Source organism: Symphalangus syndactylus, chromosome 8 (assembly GCF_028878055.3).
Source record: "Symphalangus syndactylus isolate Jambi chromosome 8, NHGRI_mSymSyn1-v2.1_pri, whole genome shotgun sequence".
NCBI classification, from domain to species: Eukaryota; Metazoa; Chordata; class Mammalia; order Primates; family Hylobatidae; genus Symphalangus; species Symphalangus syndactylus.
The window spans coordinates 47,570,974-47,590,568 of NC_072430.2; the positions used below are offsets into that span (position 1 = coordinate 47,570,974).

The window sequence follows — 19,595 nt, forward strand, 5'->3', positions numbered from 1 at the left end:
GCCTAGAGATCCTGTGTCTTAAAAACAATCGAAACAGGCCAGGTGCAATGGCTCATGCCTGTAATCGTAGCACTTTGGGAGGCCAAGGCGGGTGGATCACGAGGCCAGGAGATCAAGGCCAACATGGTAAATCCCCGTCTCTACTAAAAATACAAAAATTAGCTGGGCATGGTGGCGCGTGCCTGTAATCCCAGCTACTCAGGAGGCTGAGGCAGGAGAATCGCTTGAACCAGGGAGTCGGAGGTTGCAGTGAGCCGAGATTGCGCCACTGCCTTCCAGCCTGGCAACAGAGCAAGACTCTGTCTCAAAAACAAAAAACAAAACAAAACAAAAGTTTCACAAAATAATATCCAACCTTACAATAGTTACAATGCACTCTTCTGTTTCTTTCTCTGTGTCTCTCTCTTTCTTTCTTTTTGAGACAGGGTATGGCCCTTTCACCCAGACTAGACTACAGTGGTACAATCTCAGCTCACAGTAACCTCCATTTCCTGGACTGAAGTCATCCTCCTACCTCAGTCTCCCAAGAAGCTGGACTACAGATGCGAGCTACCAAGTCCTGCTAATTTTTATATTGTTTTTGTGGAGATGGAGTTTTGCCATGTTGCCCAGGCTGGTCTCAAACTCCTGAGCTCAAGTGATCCGCCCACTTTGACCTCCCAAAGTGCTGGGATTACAGGCTTGAGCCACTGTGCCTGACACTATTCTTATCTTCTTGAGACAGAGACTCGCTCTGTACCCAGGTTGGAGTGCAGTGGCATGATATCGGCTCACTGCAACCCTGTGCCTCCAGGGTTCAAGTGGTTCTCATGCTTCAGCCTCCCGAGTAGCTGGGTTTACAGGTGCGCTACGTGGTGAGTTCTTGCAAGATCTGTTGGTTTTTAAGGGGCCCTTCCCCTCTTCACTCAGCACTTCTCCTTCCTGCGGCCTTGTGAAGAAGGTGCCTTGCTTCCCCTTCGCTTTCTGCCATGACTGTAAGTATCCTGAGGCCTCCCCAGCCATGCTGAACTGAGTCAATTAAACCTCTTTAATTGATCTTTATAAATTACCCAGGCTTCAGGGCCTTTTGTGGTTGCATATGAATTTTAGGATCGTTCTATTAAGGTTTATTTGGCTTACAGTTCTGCAGGCTGTCCAAGAAGCATGAATCTGAGGATCTCAGGAAGCTTCCAATCATTGCAGAAGGGGAAGAGGAGTCAGCATTTCACAAGACGAGAGAAGGGAGGGGTGCCACGCTTTTTTAAACAACCAGTTCTCTTGTTAAATTATAGAGGGAGAACTCACTCATTAGCAAGGGGATAGCACCAATACGTGCACGAGGGATCCACCCTCCTGACCCAAACACCTCCCACCAGGCCCCGCCTCCAACACTGGGATCAAGTTTCAACACTAGATGTGGAAGGGACAAATATCCAACCTAGCAAATGCCACTGGAATTATGATAGGGATTGTATTAAATCTGTAGATCACTTTGGGTAGTATGGATATTTTAACAATATTAATTCTTCCAATCCATGAACACAGAATACCTTACTTATATCTTCTCCAATTTCTTTAATCAATGTTTTATAGTTTTCAGCATACGGATCTTTTACCTCCTTGGTTAAATTTATGCTGAAGTATTTTATTTTATTTTCTGATGCTATTATTTTTTTAAAAATTATACTTGTAAGTTCTAGGGTACATGTGCACCATGTGCAGATTTGTTACATATGTATACATGTGCCATGTTGGTGTGCTGCTCCCCTTAACTCGTCATATCTCCTAATGCTTTCCCTTCCCCTCTGATGCTATTATAAATGAAATTGTTTTCATAGTTTCTTTTTCAAATAGTTCATTGTTAGTGTATAAAATGCAACTGATATTTGTATGCTGATTTTGTATCCTGCAACTTCACTGCATTTGTTTATTAGTTCTAATTTTTTTTTGGTGGAATCCTTAGGTATTTCTATGTATAAGATCATCTCATCTGAAAACAGAGATAACTTTACTTCTTCCTTTCCAATCTGAATGCCTTCTATCTTTTTTGTCTGACTGACTGTTCTGGCTAGGGCCCCCTACATTTTATTTAAATGTAGAGTAAAGTGACAGAAAAAGCCACAGATAATCATACCTCTATAAAGAATCTGATACATGGCATCCTACAGAACTGATAAAAGTGAGTGGGATAATCTATATTGAGCCATGCCTGACAATAGCAGTTTTGACAATACATCACATTTATATTTTCATCTTGGACCCAATAGTCTACCTTTCTAAACATACCAATTCTAACAATCCAAAGAATTTTGAGATGTCTTCAAATTTTGGCTCCACAGTAAAGTGCTGCATTACCCAACAATCTTTGAAGTTCTTAAAACTTGTTTCTATAGACAGTTTTTTTTCATGTGAAAGCTGATAATCATCTAATTCCAGTGATTTTAGAGCTATAATTACAGAAAAGTAAGAGGTTCCTTTTTACATTAATTAGTATTTAATAATGCTTATTAAAGCATCAGAGCACTTAGTTAACATGATATACTGAGTTCTGAAAACAACGTATTATCATAATTATAAGGTCCACAGAAGAACGAAACCATAGGCTGTAGTAACATGTATACAAACGTCTTTCTTGAAGTATGAAGAAAAGTTGGTTTGGTCTACAATAAAGAAAGAGGGGGGTCAGGTGCGGTGGCTCATGCCTGTAATCCCAGCACTTTGGGCCGCCAAGGCAGGTGGATCACCTAAGGTCAGGTGTTCAAGACCAGCCTGGCCAACATGGTGAAACCCCGTCTCTGCTAAAAATACAAAAATTAGCTATGCCTGGTGGCAGGTGCCTGTAATCCCAGATACTACGTAGGCCGAGGCAGGAGAATCACTTCAACCCAGGAGGCAGAGGTTGCAGTGAGCTGAGATGGTGTCACTGCACTCCAGGCTGGGTGACGAGAGCAAAACTCTGTCTCAAAAAAAAAAAAAAAAAAAAGAAAAAAGAAAAAAAAAAGGGTAAAGGAAGAGGGTAAGAAAAGAGAGAGTAAAGCAGCAAAAACAAAATTACAATGATCTGTCTCAACTCATCAGTATGAAGAAAGATGTAAAAAATCTGGAGACAGCTTAGCTGAAAGGTAATATCATGGTTAAGTTACTTACAAAAATTAGCTGGGCATGATGGCAGGCACCTATAATCCCAGTTACTCGGGAGGCTGAGGCAGAGAACTGCTTGAACCCAGGAGGTGGAGGGTGCAGTAAGCTGAGATCGTGCCACTGCACTCCAGCCTGGGCGACAGAGTGAGACTCCGTCTCAAAAAAACAACAAAAAAAACTTCTTTAACAGGGGTATTAACGTTTTACATTTTAAAAGGAATGTTGGAGACATCTGATGCTGGCCATGTTAGAGTAAGTGCATTTTGACGTCAATCACCCACTGATTACAACAAAAACTGGACAAAACACACCAAAAAACAACTACTTCAGGACTACAAAAAGTAAACAATAGCAAGTGAAGGGAGGGCAGCAAAAACTTCTAGAAAAACCCTGTCCTTCTGGCCAGAGGACCAGGAAAAGAGGCACTAAGAGGTAGTGAAGTATAGGAAAGTCCCCCCTTTTTTTCTTTACCTCCTCTTTTTTCTTTCCTGGTCCTGCCTTTAAGGCAGCCCCGGTTGCAGAACTGCATGGTGGCAACAAAGGCAGTTAAAACCCCATCTTTCTGGCCAGAGCAAATAGAAAAAGGGATCCGAGGCCGGGTGCAGTGGCTCACACCTGTAATCCCAGCACTTTGGGAGGCCGAGGCAGGCAGATCACGAGGTCAGGAATCAAGACCATCCTGGCTAACACGGTGAAACCCTGTCTCTACTAAAAATACAAAAAATTAGCCGGGTGTGGTGGCAGGCGCCTGCAGTCCCAGCTACTCGGGAGGCTGAGGCAGGAGAATGGCATGAACCCGGGAGGCGGAGCTTGCAGTGAGCCGAGATCGCACACAGCGAGACTCTGTCTCAAAAAAAAAAAAAAAAAAGAAAAGAAAAAGGGATCCCAGTGGTCTGAAGTGTATAGGGGGAAACCTGGTTATGCTGTTCTGCCTTTTCTGCCATTACTTTCCTTTGATAGAAGCCCAAGTCACATGGAACTATGTGGTGGCAACACATGCAGTGTTGCATGCAGTCACACATGCAACACATGCAGCCAAAACTCTAGAGAAACCTTGTCTTTTTTGACAGAGGACCAGGAAAATGGGGTCTGTTTGCAAAAGAATGTGAAAGGAACACTGGAGAGGAAAGAGCTGAGGGAGGGGTTCTTTAACCCTATGTATAAACGGCACAAGTCCCAGGCTCACCCCTGAACTCAGTATACACAGGACATAGCCAAAGCAGCATTGCAAAGGCTTTGAAAACTCAGCTAAAATGAGAATCATCATCCAAAAAAAAAAAAAACAAACAAAACAGACCTTTTAGGCTGAATCTAAATAGGTTAACTTCCTGCTAAAACAAAAGAAATAAACATTCTTCAGAGATTCTGACAGGACTCTGATTCTCAAGTTATCATATTCAAAATGTCTAGCATACAACCAAAAATTATTTGACATACAAAGAAACAGGAAATTTTGACCAATTACCAAGGGAAAAGACAATCAACCCAACCCACAGATCACTCAGATACTGGAACATTCAAAGACTTATTTAGAGCAGCTACTCTAACTATGTTCTCTAAGCTAAAGATAACAAGAAACTATCATCAGAGTGAACAGGCAACCTACACAATGGGAGAAAATTTTTGCAACCTACTCATCTGACAAAGGGCTAATATCCAGAATCTACAATGAACTCAAACAAATTGACAAGAAAAAAACAAACAACCCCATCAAAAAGTGGGCAGAGGACATGAACAGACACTTCTCAAAAGAAGACATTTATGCAGCCAAAAAACACATGAAGAAATGCTCATCATCACTGGCCATCAGAGAAATGCAAATCAAAACCACAGTGAGATACCATCTCACACCAGTTAGAATGGCCATCATTAAAAAATCAGGAAACAACAGGTGCTGGAGAGGATGTGGAGAAATAGGAACACTTTTACACTGTTGGTGGGACTGTAAACTAGTTCAACCATTGTGGAAGTCAGTGTGGCGATTCCTCAGGGATCTCGAACTAGAAATACCATTTGACCCAGCCATCCCATTACTGGGTATATACCCAAAGGACTATAAATCATGCTGCTATAAAGACACATGCACACGTATGTTTATTGCGGCACTATTCACAATAGCAAAGAGTTGGAACCAACCCAAATGTCCAACAACGATAGACTGGATTAAGAAAATGTGGCACATATACACCATGGAATACTATGCAGCCATAAAAAATGATGAGTTCGTGTCCTTTGTAGGGACATGGATGAAACTGGAAAACATCATTCTCAGTAAACTATCGCAAGGACAAAAAACCAAACACCGCATGTTCTCACTCATAGGTGGGAATTGAACAATGAGAACGCATGGACACAGGAAGGGGAACATCACACTCCGGGGACTGTTGTGGGGTGGGGGGAGGGGGGAGGGACAGCATTAGGAGATACACCTAATGCTAAATGACGAGTTAATGGGTGCAGGAAATCAACATGGCACATGGATACATATGTAACAAACCTGCACATTGTGCACATGTACCCTAAAACCCTAAAGTATAATAAAAAAATAAAATAAAATAAAATAAAATAAAAAAATAAAAAATAAATAAATAATATAAAAAAAAGAAAAGTAATTTTTAAAAAATAGAGACAAGGTCTTGCTATGTTGCCCAGGCTGGTCTGGAACTCCTAGACTCAAGTGATCCTCCCACCTGGGCTTCCCAAAATGCTGGGATTACAGGCGTGAGCCACCGCCCCTGGCCTAAAGGTAAAAATTCCTCAAATAAATGAACATCCTCAGCAGAGAAACAGACACTATAAGAAGAAACCAACTGGAAATTTTAGAACTGAAAAATATAATATCTAAAGGAGTAAATTTGCTGGATGGGATCAATAATAGACTGGAAATGGCTGGGCGCAGTGGCTCACGCCTATAATCCCAGCACTTTTGGAGGCCAAGGCAGGTGAATCACCTGAGGTCAGGAGTTCCAGACCAGCCTGGGCAACATGGTGAAATCCCGTCTTTACTAAAAATGCAAAAAATTAGCCAGGCGTGGTGGCACACCCCTGTAATCTCAGCTACTTGGGAGGCTGAGGCGGGAGAATCGCTTGAACCCGGGAGGCAGAGGTTGCAGCGAACTCAGATCGTGCCACTGCATTCCAGCCTGGTCAAAAGAGCAAGACCCTGTCTCAAAAAAAAAAAAAAAAGAAAGAAGGAAAAAAAAAAAAGAAAATAGTAGACTGGAAAGGACAGAGGAAAGAATCAGGGAATCTGGCCACAATGGCAGAGGTAAGAAGTACAAATTAAGATCACGTGGCTCACAAAGCCTAAAATATTTACTATCTGATGCTTTACAGAAAAAGTTTGCTAATCCCTGGTCTAAACACATCAATTAGAAGACAGAAGTTGTCAAACTAGAGTTTAAAAAAAATGATACAACTATATGCCATCTGTAAGATGTCCACTTTAAATGAATGGCACTGGCTAAAAATAAAAGGATAGAAGGGAAAGATATAACCATGGAAACACTGATCAAGAGAAAACTGAATGGTTATATTAAAATTAGATGAAGTAGAATTGAGAACAAGAAATATTACCAGGAATAAAAAGGGATATTACACAATGATTAAAAAGGTCAATTCACCATGGCATAGCACTCCTAAACATGTAGGTACCTAACCAAAGAGCTTCAACATACATAAAGCAAAAGCTAATAGAAATGAAGAGAAACAGATAAATCCACAATCATATTTGAAGACTTCAATACTCCTGTCTAGTAATAGATAGAAGCAGAAATCAGCAAAGATATAGAAGACCAATATTATCAAACAACTTGACCTGAAATTTACAGAACAAGAGAATGTACATTATTTTCAGGTGTACATGGAACATTCCACAAGATAAACCATTAAAAAAGCATTTACAAATCTGTATGTTTTCAAATCATACTAAGTATATTCTCTTATCATAATAAAGTTAAACTAGAAATCAGTAACAGAAAGAATCGGGGGCAAAACCAAGCAACAAACCAAATTTAAAAAACCACCACTCAAAAATTTGGAAATTAAATCACACAATTCTAAGTAACACATGGGTAAAAGAGGAAGTTGCATGATAAATTAGAAAATATTTTGAACTAAATAAAGATAAAAATATAGCATACTAAAATTCTGAGATGCAAATAAAGCAGTGCTTAGACAGAAATTTATAGTATTAAATTCTTTTTTCTTTTTTCAGAGAGGGTCTTGTTCTTTCACCCAGCCTAGAATGCAGTGGCATAATCATGGTTCACTGTAGCCTCAACCTCCTGGTGTGTGTGTCATTGCGCCCACCCAATTTTTTTGTAGTCACTGCACCCACCTAATTTTTAAAATTTTTTTTTGTAAATACAGGATCTTGATATGTAGCTCACATTAATCTCAAACTCCTGGGGTCTGAAGTTATCCAGCTGCCTTAGCTTCCCAAAGTACTGGGATTACAGGCGTGAGCCACCACGCCTAGCCTAAATTCTTAGAAAAGAATAGGCCAGGTGTGGTGGCTCACGCCTGTAATCCCAGTACTCCGGGAGGCCGAGGAGGGTGGATCACCTGAGGTCAGGAGTTCAAGACCAGCCTGACCAATATGGTGAAACCCTGTCTCCACTAAAAATACAAAAATTAGCCGGATGCAGTGGTGGGCGCCTGTAATCCCAGCTACTTGCTACTTGGGAGGCTGACACAGGAGAATTGCTTGAACCCGGAAGATGGAGGTTGCAGTGTGCCAAGATCATGCTACTGCACTCCAGTCTGGGCAACAGAGCAAGACTCCGTCGCAAAAAAAAAAAAAAAAAAAAAGAAAAGAAAAGAAAAGAAAATAATTACATGCTTGTAATCTCAGCACTTTGAGAGGCCGAGGTGGGAGGATTACTTGAGGCCAGGAGCTTGAGAGCAGCCTGGCCAACATGGTGAAACCCTGTCTCTACTAAAAATACAAAAATTAGCTAGGCATGGTGGCACATGCTTGTAGTTTCAGCTACTTGGGAGGCTGAGGCATTAGAATCACTTGAACCTGGGAGGTGGAAGTTGCAGTGAGCTGAGACTGTGCCACTGTACCCAGCCAGGGCGACAGAGCGAGACCCTGCCTCAAAGACAAGAAGAAAAGAAAGAAAAGAGAAGAGAAGAGAAGAGAAACCTCAAATCAATGAGCTTCATCTAAAGAAACTTTAAAAAGTAGGAGGAAATAAATCAATTACTTGAAAGACACAACTTCCAAAGCATACTCAAGAAGAAATAGGTAACTTGAACAGTCCTATATCTATCTATTTAAAAAACTGAATTCATAGTTAATAACCTTCCATCATAGAAAACTCCAGGCCAAGATGGCAAATTCACCAGTAAATTCTAACAAATATTTATGGAAGGAATATTATTGATTTTATATATTCTCTTCTAGGATATAAAAGAGAAGGGAATACTTCCCAAATCTAAGAGGCCAGCATTACCCTGATAAAACCATACATAGATGTTGTTAGAAAGGAAAACCACAGGCCAATATTCTTCATGAACAGAAACACAAAAATCCTTAATAAAATATTAGTAAATTGAATCCAGCAGCATATAAAAAGAATTATATATAATAACCAGGAGATGGGTATATGCAAGTCTAGTTCAACATCTGAAAATCAATCACTGCAATTCACCCCATTAACAAACTGAAAAAAGCATCTGATGAAATTCAACAACCATTCAAGATAAACACTCTCAGCACACTAGGAACAGAATGGAACTACCTTATATCATTAAAGTGGCCATACTGCCCAGAGCAATCTACAGATTCAATGTTATTCCTATCAAACTACCAACATCATTTTTTACAGAACTAAAAAAACTGTTCTAAAATTCATATGGAACCAGAAAACAGAACAAATAGCCAAAGCAATCCTAAGCAAAAAGGACAAAGCCAGAGGTAACACATAACCTGATTTCAAACTACACCGTAAGACTATGGTAACCAAAACAGTGTGGTCCTGGTAGAAAAACAGACACATATACCAATGGAACAGAACAGAGAACCCAGAAATAAAGCCATATACTGACAGCCATCTGATCTTCAACAAAGTCACCATGGAGGACTCTCTAGTAAATAAATGGTGCTGGGATAGTTGGCTAACCAGATCCAGGGGAATGAAACTGGACCCCTACCTTTTACCAAATACAAAAACTAACTCAAGGTGGATTAAAGATTTAAATGTAAGACCTCAAACTATAAGAATCCTAGAAAAAAAACCTAGGAAACCACTCTGGACATCAGCCTTGGGAAAGAATTTATGACTAAGTCTTCAAAAGCAATTGCAACAAAAACAAAAACTGACAAGTAGGACCTAATAAAACTAAACAGCTTCTGCACAGTAAACTATCAAGAGGATAAACAGACAACCTATAGAATAGGAGAAATTATTCACAAACTACGCATCTGACAAAGGTTTAGTATCCACAATCTATGAGGAACTTAAGGCCGGGCACGGTGGCTCACGCTTGTAATCCCAGCACTTTGGGAGGCCGAGGCAGGCGGATCACGAGGTCAGGATATCGAGACCATGGTGAAACCCCGTCTCTACTAAAAATACAAAAAATTAGCCGGGCGTGGTGGCGCCTGTAGTCCCAGCTACTCGGAGAGGCTGAGGCAGGAGAATGGCGTGAACCCGGGAGGCGGAGCTTGCAGTGAGCCGAGATCGCGCCACTGCACTCCAGCCTGGGTGACAGAGCGAGACTCCGTCTCTAAAAAAAAAAAAAAAAAAGGAACTTAAAAAACGGAACAAGTAAAAGACAACCACATTAAAAAATGGGCAAAAGACATAAACAGACCCTTCTCAAAAAGACATATAAGCTGCCAACAAACATGAAAAACCACTCCAAATCACTATTCAGCAGAGAAATGCAAATCAAAACCAAAATAAGATATCATCTTACCCCAATCAGAATGGATATTATTAAAAAGTCAAAAAACAACATGCTGGCAAGGCTAGGGAGAAAAGGGAACACTTATACACTGTTGGTGGGAATGTAAATTAGTTCAGTCACTGTGGAAAGCAGTTTTGGAGATTTCTCGAAGAATTTAAAACAGAGCTAACATTCAACCCTGCAATCCCATTACTGCATATCTATCCAAAAGAAAACAAATCACTGTACCAAAAAGACACCATGCACTCTTATGTTCATCACAGCACTGTTCTCGATAGCAAGGACATGGAATCAACCTAGTTGCGCATCAACGGTGGACTGGATAAAGAAAATGTAGTACATATACGCCATGGAATACCATTCAGCCATATAAAGAATGAAATCATGTTCTTTGCAGCAAGGTGGATGAAGCTGGACGCTATTATCCTAAGTAAATTAATGCAGGAACAGAAAATCAAATACCACATGTTCTCACTTACAAGTGGGAATTAAACATCAGGTACTCATAGATATAAAGATGGCAATAATAGAAACTGGGGACTACTAGAAGGGGAGGAAAGGAAGACGGTAAAAGGTGAAAAACCATTGGTATGCTCAGTGCCTGGGTGATGGGATCATTTGTACCCTAAACCTCAGCATCATGAAATAGACCCAGGTAACAAACCTGTTCATGTACCCCCTGAATCTAAAATAAAAGTTGAAAAAAAAAAAAAAAGAGAAACAGGGAATCCATAAAAAACCTATATCTAACCTCGTATTTAGTGGTGAAAGACTGAATGAAAGTAAGGCAAGAATGCTCATTTTCATCCCTAATCAATCTCATAATGGATAGTCTAGTCAATGCAATAAGGAAGGTTAAAAAAAAAAAAAAGGCAGATAGGAAAGGAAAAGGTTAAGCTGTCCCTATTCACAGATGACATGATTATTTATGTAGCAAATCCCAAGGAATCTACAAAAAAGTGCCTGTATGTAATGAAATTTCTTATACTAGAACTTTTTATATACTAGGATACTAGAAATTGAAAACAGTATAAAAGTATTATTTACAATTACTAAAAACATGAAATATTTAGGCATAAATCAATAAACTATCTGCAGATCTGTATGCTAAAATTACAACACTGATGAAATAAATCAAAGAAGATCTAAATAAATGGAGAGATACACTGGGCTCATGGATTGGAAAATACAATATTCTTAAGATGTCTATTCTCCCCCAAATTTATAGATTAAAGTTAATCTCGGTTAGAATCCCAGCATGATTTATTCCACAGATATTTGACAAGCTGATTTTAAAATGTTTATGGAAAGGCAAAGAAGTTTATGGAAAGCCAAAACAATTTTCAAAAATAAGAACAAAGTGGGCTGGGTGGGGTGGCTCACGCCTATAACCCCAGCCAAGGTAGGAGGGTCACTTGAGGCCAGGAGTTCAAGACCAGCCTGGGCGACAGAGTGAGGCTGTCTCTATAAACAGTTTAAATAATTAGCCAGACATGGTGGCATGAACCTGTAGTCCTAGCTGCTGGAGAGGCTGAAGTGGGAGTATTGTTTGAGCACAGGAGTTCAGGGTCACAGTGAGCTATGATCATGCCACTGCACACTCCAGCCTGGGTGACAGAGTGAGACCCTGTCTCAAGAAAAAAAGAAAGAAAGAAAAAAAGAAAGAAAAATAAGAACAAAGAAGGACTCCACTACTTGATTTCAAGATTTGCTATAAAGCTACATCAAGACAACGTAGTGCTGGTAAAAGGTAAACATACAGATCAATAAAACAGAACAGAGAATCCAGAAATAGACCAACACAAATACAGTTAATTGATTTTTGACAAAAGTGCAAAGATAATTCAATAGAGAAGGGATTTTTTTTCAACAAATGGTGTTAGAACTACTGAGCATCCATCCATATGCCAAAAAATGAACTTTCACCTGCATTCAAAATTATATCAAAATAGATCATAGAATTAAATGTAGAACTGAAAATCAAAAAAGTTCTAGAAGAAAACAAAAGAGAATATCTTTGTGAATTTGGGCTCAGCAAGAGGTTTTAGATATGACATCAAATGCAAAATCTCAAAAGAAGTAACTGATAAATTGGACTTCATCAGAATTAAAAACTGCTCTCTAAAAGCTACTGTTAAGAGAATGAAAAGATAAGCCACGAACTAGGAGAAACTATTTGCAGAACATGTATCTGATAAAGGACTTGTATCTAGAATATATAAAGGACTCTCAAAACTTAGTAATAAGAAAACTCAATTTTTAAAATGAACGAAATGTTTGCTATCACCACAGAAGCTATAACGATGGCAATTAAGCATATGAAAAGATGTTCAGCATCATCACAGAGAAATGCAAATTAAAACCACACTGAGATATCACTATGCTGCTATTAGAATGGCTAAAATAAAAAACTAAAACAAAACAGATAACACTAAGTGTTGACAAGGAAGGGGAGAACTGGAACTCTCATCTATTATTGATGAGAATGCAAAATATTACAGCCACTTTAGGAAGAGTTTGTCAGTTTCTTTATGAAATTAAACATATATTTGTCATGTGACCCAGCAATCCTACTTGTAAGTATTCTTTTGTCTTGCTCTGATGCCAAGGCTGGAGTGCAGTGGCACAATCTCAGCTCACTGCAACCTCTGCCTCCCAGGCTCAAGCAATCCTCCCACCTTAGTCTCCCGAGTAACTGGGACTACAGGTATGTGGCACCATGTGTGGCTAATTTTTTGTTAAGGACAGGGTTTCACTATGTTGCCCAGGCTGGCACTTGTAAGTATGCAAGAAAAATAAAAACTCATGTTCATACAAAAACCGGTACATTACTAGTGACTTTATTCATAGTCACCCAAACCAGGAACCACCGACATATACATCTTCCAACCGGTGAAGGAATAGCCAAACGTGGTTCATGCAAACAATAAAATACTACTCAGAAAAAAAAAGGTACAAACTATTGATACACAGAACAATATAAGGGGACTTCAAAAAGCCTGTGGAAAAATGGAATTAAAGGATTAAAAAATTTAAAAATATAAACATTATTACTGAACATAAGCTCTATCAAGTGTGAGACACTTTTGTAAATGATGATACCAGCTATTTAGTTCACCCCTAAATAACTGAGGGTCCTGGAAATTTAACCATGTCAATGCAGTCTTTTTTACATTATTAACTGAAGAAAAATGAGTACCCTTTATAGATTTTAAGATTAGGAAATAAAAAGAAGTTGGAAGGAGCCAAATCAGGACTATAAAGCTGATGTCCAAAACTTTCCTATTGAAAATCTCGCAAAATTGCCCTTGTCTGATGAGAGCAATGAGCAGGAACATTGCTGTGGTGGAGGACTCTCTGATCAAGCCTGGGCATTCTTCTGCTAACGCTTTGGCTAACTTTTTAAAAACCATAATACACATCTCATAATACGCAGATGTTATGGTTCATTGGCACTCAGAAAATCCACAAGTAAAATGCCTTGCACATCCCCAAATACTGTTGCCAGTGACCTTTGCTCTTAACCGACCCACTTTTGCTTTGACTGACCACTTCTACTTCTCAGTAGCCACTGCTTTGAATGTGGTTTGCCTTCAGGATTGTACTGGTAAAGCCATGTTTCATCTTCTGTTACAATTCTTTGAAAAAAACCTCCAGGATCTTGATCCCACTTGGGTCCCATTTCCATTCAAAGCTCTGCTCTTGTCTGCAGCTGATCTGGGCACAACCGTTTTGGCATCTATTGAGTGGAAAGTTTGTTCAATGTAAAATTTTCAGTCAGAATTGTGTAAGCTGAACCAATTTAGAGGGCTATGGGGTTGGCTATTTTTTGTGTTGTTAATTGTTGGTCTTCTTTAGTTAGGGCAAGAACAAAATTAATTTTTTCTTTGAAAATAGGTGTGGATGGTCTGCTGCTGCAGGCTTCATTTTCAACATCATCTCGTCCCTTCTTAAAACAAGTTAGCCATTTGTAAACTGCTGAATTCTTTGGGGCGCTGTCCCCATAAACTTTTTTTTTTTTTTTTTTTTTGAGATAGAGTCTCGCTTTGTCGCCAGGATGGAGTGCAGTGGCACAATCTCGGCTCACTGCAAGCTCCGTCTCCCGGGTTCAAGCAATTCTCCTGCCTCAGCCTCCCAGTAGCTGGGATTGCAGACATGCGCCAGCACGCCTAGCTAATTTTTGTTTAGTAGACATGGGGTTTCACCATATTGGCCAGGATGGTCTCGATCTCTTGACCTTGTGGTCCACCTGCCTTGACTCCCAAAGTGCCAGGATTACAGGCGTGAGCCACCGTGCCCGGCCCCCATAAACTTTTTGTAAACCATCAATGATTTTACCATTTTTATACCCAACCCTCCTCATAAATTTGATGTTTATTCTTGTTTCAATCTTAGCAGAATTTATGTTGCTCCGATATGGGCTCTTTTCAAACTGCTGTTTTAACCTTCTTAGTGCCTCTAAGTAGATCCTGTTCAGACATGTTATAACAAGTTAGCGCAAGCTCATTTTAGTGCAAAAAAGTTTTTTGAAATCCATGCATAGTTTTTCCATAATACACATTTTCCCTTCATATACTGACCCTCAAATGCATTATGCTAAGTAAGAAGCCAGACCTGAAGGTTACATGATTCCATTTATGACTTTCTGAAAAGGCAAAACTATATAGACAGAGATCAGTGGTTGCCAGGGGTTGAGAGTGGAGAAAACATTTTATTACAAATGGACAGCACAAGCATATTTTTTAGGGTGACAAAACTATTCTGTATTTTGATTGCAGTGGTGATAACATCACTCTCTATGCATTTGTCAAAACTTGTAGATGTGTACACCAAAAGTATGAACGAAAAATATATAAATGAAAATATTTTTAAAAATATTTAAATGACTTAGGGCTGGAAACTAATCTATGATGAAAGGTTAAAGAGACCAGAATGCTTATTTTCAGAAAAGACTTATAAAGCACTTTGTAATCTGTTTTCAAATGACACCACAAAATTACTCTGGCTGGGTACAGTGGCTCACACCTGTAATCCCAGCACTTTGGAAGGCTGAGGTGGACAGATCCCTTGAGCCCAGGACTTCGAGACCAGCCTGGGCAACATGGTGAAATCCTGTCTCCATAAAAAAATCTGAAAATTAGCTGCATGTGGTGTCATGAGCCTGTAGTCCCAGCTACTTGGGAGGCTGAGTTAGGAGGGTCACCTGAACCTGGGGAAGTCAAGGCTGCAGTGATCACACCACTGCACTCCAGCGTGGGAGACAGAATGAGTCCCTGTCTGAAAAAAAAAAAAAAAATCATTTCGGGTCAAAAATCAGGAAAACTGAAAATAAGGGAATGCAACCTGTGGTGTTATTTTATGTGTGTGTGTGTATGTGTGCACATATGTGTATATATGTAAACACATGTATACATAGTATATACACTATACACTTATATACATATACACACACACACAAACGTATGTGTATATATTGGTTTTTGTCCACAGTTCCTGGTTCATAACTTACATAGCCTTTGTTGCAGTCTTTTGTTATACTGTTGGGTGTGTTAGGCCTCAAGAGCAGGCTTCTGACCTTCTCCTGCCCTCTTTTCACCTGCCCCAAGGCAGGACTTGGGGTCTTAAGCTCCCATGAGCGGGTACGATCCTAAACCGTGGGGGGAGGAATGCTAACATCTTGAAGCTTCCATAAAAACTCAAGAGGACAGGGTTCGGGGAACTTCTGGCTAGCTGAACACATATGAAGGCTGACAGAAAGGTGAAGAACTCATCCATGTGCCAGGACGGTGGCGCACCCCAACTCCACAGGGTCAGAAGCTCCAGCACTCAGGACCCTTCCATACCTTAGTCTTTGTATTTCTTCATCTGGCTGTTTGGCTGTTTATCTGTATCCTTTAAAATATCATTCTTAGTAAACTGGTAAATGTGTTTCTCTGAGTTCTGTGACCCACTCTCGCAAATTAAGTGAACCCAAAGAGGGGGTTGTGGGAACCCCAACTTGAAGCCAGTTGGTCAGAAGTTCCAGAGGCCCAGGCTTGCAATTGGTGATGGGTGGAGGAGGAAGCAGTCTTGGGGACTGAGCCCTCGATCTGTGGGATCTGACACTGCCTCCAGGTAGACAGCGTCAGAATTAAATTGGAGGACACCTGGCTGGTGTCCGCTGCTTGGTAGTGGGGAGATATCTCCACGCATCTGGTCACAGAAGTTTTCTTCTGTGTTTATGGTTGTAGTGGTGTGAGAGCACAGGAAAAACACGGTTAGAGAGAATTTTTCTCTACACACAACCTAATACATGGTAGATAATTTTAGTCTTAAACTACACCTTGGCTGGGTGAGGTGGCTCACACCTGTAATCGCAGCACTTTGGGAGGCCAACTTGGGAGGATGGCTTTGAGTCCCGGAATTGGTGACCAGCCTAGGCAACAGAGGGAGACTCTATCTCTACAAAAAAAAAAATTAAACATTAGCCAGGCATAGCAGTGTGCATCTATAGTCCCAGCTACTCAGGAGGCTGAGGTGGGAGGATTGCTTAAACCCAAGAGATTTGAGCTGTGATCGCAAAACTGGACTATAGCCTGGGCAATAGAGTGAGACTGTGTCTCAAAATAAACAAATAAAAAAAAAAAACCCCAAAACCCCCAACTACACCTGAAACATGGTATGTAAATTATATCTCAAATTGATACTAAAAATAACACAAAGAAACTATACTTGAAGCACTTCTTTCCTCTACTCCAGTGTTTCTGAAACTTGTTTCATAAGAATCGCAGACAACTTGTTAAAAATAGATATTCCCGGGATCCTTCCTGGAGATTAAGGAATCTAGGCTAGAGGTCAGGAAATTATACTTTTAAAATGTACCTCTTCCTCAAGGAATTTTCATTATCCAGATAACTTTAGAAAACAACTGCCACCCATAAAAGGACAAATGTTAGGATAGTGATTTCTATAGTGGAATCACATCCCAGAAAAATTCAAGATGACCCACTAGAATATGGAAGAAAATACTGTTCTATGTATATTTAAATCTCAGGCCTCAAAAATGTTCCTATTTTAGGAGTGTACTTTATAATGTACACATTAAATCAGTGCAATAGTGCATGTAAATCATTCCTCCCTCCCTCTGTAGGATGTGTGACCATAAAAAAAGTAGAGACCACTGCTTTAAGGCTCCTGATTTATTATTGTTCCCCAATACAGCTGACCACTCCTCAGCCCCTGTCCTATCTTGCAACACTTCTGCAATCCTCATTTATATCTGCCAAAACTCTTTGTCTATCAAACCCCAGGCCTAAGAGCATCATCATTCTGGATAGAGGACACAGTTCTTTTCCTCTACCAAGATCTGAAAAAGTATTTATTATATTGTATCTAGTAAGAAATTGGGAAGTGCCTACCTCTTTATACTATTCTTAACATCCGGTAGACTTGGTACTTGAGGATTCAGCTCATGGATTTAACAGCTGTGGTGTCAATCCTCCACAGGTAACTGTGAAGTTTCATGACACGTAGTAATCGGATTTTGCTAAGTCACAAATGTGAATCAAGTATGCTTTTCAGCTGTGTGAAGGACCAAATTACTTTGCTGGTGAGTAAACCAAGCTGACCACCAAGCATTTACTCTCACACAGCTATACTGTTCCCTCTGCTTGTTGCTATTAGGGTCAGGAAAGGCCTCTTTAATTTTTTCAGTTATCCTTTACTGCATGGGTCCTCACCAATTATCTATAAAGTTTACTGTAAAGGGTCCTTAAATTTAAATATTTATATCTATATATTTTTAAACAAAAAATGCAGCCACTATCATGTGGGATTTGGGAAGTGTTTGAGTAAGCATTAAAAAAGAACTGTCATAACTTAAAATAACTCATATTCATGCACTATGGCAAATAAACATTAAGTGGTATTCATGAATTGGGACATTCAGTTCACAAACTGCTAAGGATGTGTCAATATCAAAGATATCAAGATATCTCTCAGCAATTCTTCTCAGGGTAGGACTCTATGGTAAACATGAACTGTGCTCAGAAAACATACCACTAAGCTTCATCCTGCTAACCCTCCAAGAAAATAACATATCTCAAATAAGGCTCTTCCCTTTCTCACCCTCAAGAATATCTTCATAAAGGGCATGTACTCCTTCAGGCACGATGACCGCCAGAGCAGTTCCACAGAGAAGGCCAGCACCCAAAACAGTCACCAGCTTCAGTCGTTCCTGGGGAGAAAACAAAAGAAATCATTGCAAACTTTGATTAATGAATGGGAAAAAGTTTCTGAAGTATCTGTAATCAAGACTGTGAGCTGCTCATTTGTGAGACCAACATCTACAATAGACAGTGAAGATGAAAAATGATCAATTTCATGAGTAATGCCAATTAAAACAAAGAGATGAATTTTTTTTTTTTTTGGAGACAGAGTCTTGCTCTGTCGCCCAGGCTTGAGGCAGTGGCACGGTCTCGGCTCACTACAGCCTTCACCTCCCAGGTTCCAGCGATTATCCTGCCTCAGCCTCCCGGGTAGCTGGGATTACAGGCATGCACCACCACATCTGGCTAATTTTTGTATTTTCAGTAAGAGATGGGGTTTCACCATGTTGCCCAGGCTGGTCTCCAATTCCTGACCTCAGGTGATCCGCCTGCTTCGGTCTCCCAGAGTGCTGAGATTACAAGCGTGAGCCACTGTGCCCGACTGAGATGAAATTTTTTAAATGACCAGATTAACAATGATTTGGGAAAATGTCTACTATCCATGATAGGGAGAATGAGTACACTTTAATACTGGAAGGAATGTGAATTGCTACAACCTCTGGAGACCACAATTTGGCATTTAGATTTAAAGCCTCAAAAATGTGAACTCTTTGATACAGAAATTTACTTCTAGAAATTCATCCTAAGAAAGAATTGTGCAAAAATGACCACTGTGCTTATTACTAATGCAAACCTGAAAATAAATGTCCAATAAAGGAGACTGGCTAAATAAACTATAAATTTCATCAGAGTACCACACCACTCAGCCATTAAAAATTAAGAAATAAATATGTTAATGGATATAGGAAGTCACGATATGCTGCTATGAGGAGAAAGCTGATAGCAATCAATATGTATTGATAATCTCATATTTATAAAAAATATTTATATATAAGTAGAACAAGTTATATTAAACATTAACAATTTTTTACTTAAAATTTATAAATAATTCGCAATAAATATATAACTTATAAAACATTTATAATTTACCTACAATAAACATGTATTACTCATACGATGAAAAAAATGTATTTAGACATTAATGCTAAAAGTCTTCTGTGGTTTTAATCCAACTTAATCCTAATTGTCTTCTTTTTACCCAAGTTTGAGGGACTCCCTCTTGCCATACAAAAAGATTAGGTTTCAAAGTTTCTTGAAGCAGCAGTATACCCTAATATAACTTACTGGGATCTTAGAAGTATGAAAAATTATCTTAAAAACTACAACTAGGTGGGTGGATCACCTGAGGTCAGGAGTTCCAGACCAGCCCGGCCAACATGGTGAAACCCCGTCTCTACAAAAATACAAAAA

The 19,595-nt window shown here is 39.6% G+C and overlaps 1 protein-coding gene across 4 annotated transcripts in view; it reads right to left on the minus strand.

The window, feature by feature from the left end:
* SLC39A9 (solute carrier family 39 member 9) overlaps nt 1–19,595 on the minus strand; it is a 73,203-nt gene that overhangs the window by 21,388 nt on the left and 32,220 nt on the right. For all 4 annotated transcript variants that reach the window (XM_055289023.2, XM_055289018.2, XM_055289021.2 and 1 more), the window contains one exon: nt 18,145–18,253. In XM_055289023.2, the coding sequence (XP_055144998.2) occupies nt 18,145–18,253 (109 nt within the window). The remainder of the gene's footprint in view (nt 1–18,144; nt 18,254–19,595) is intronic.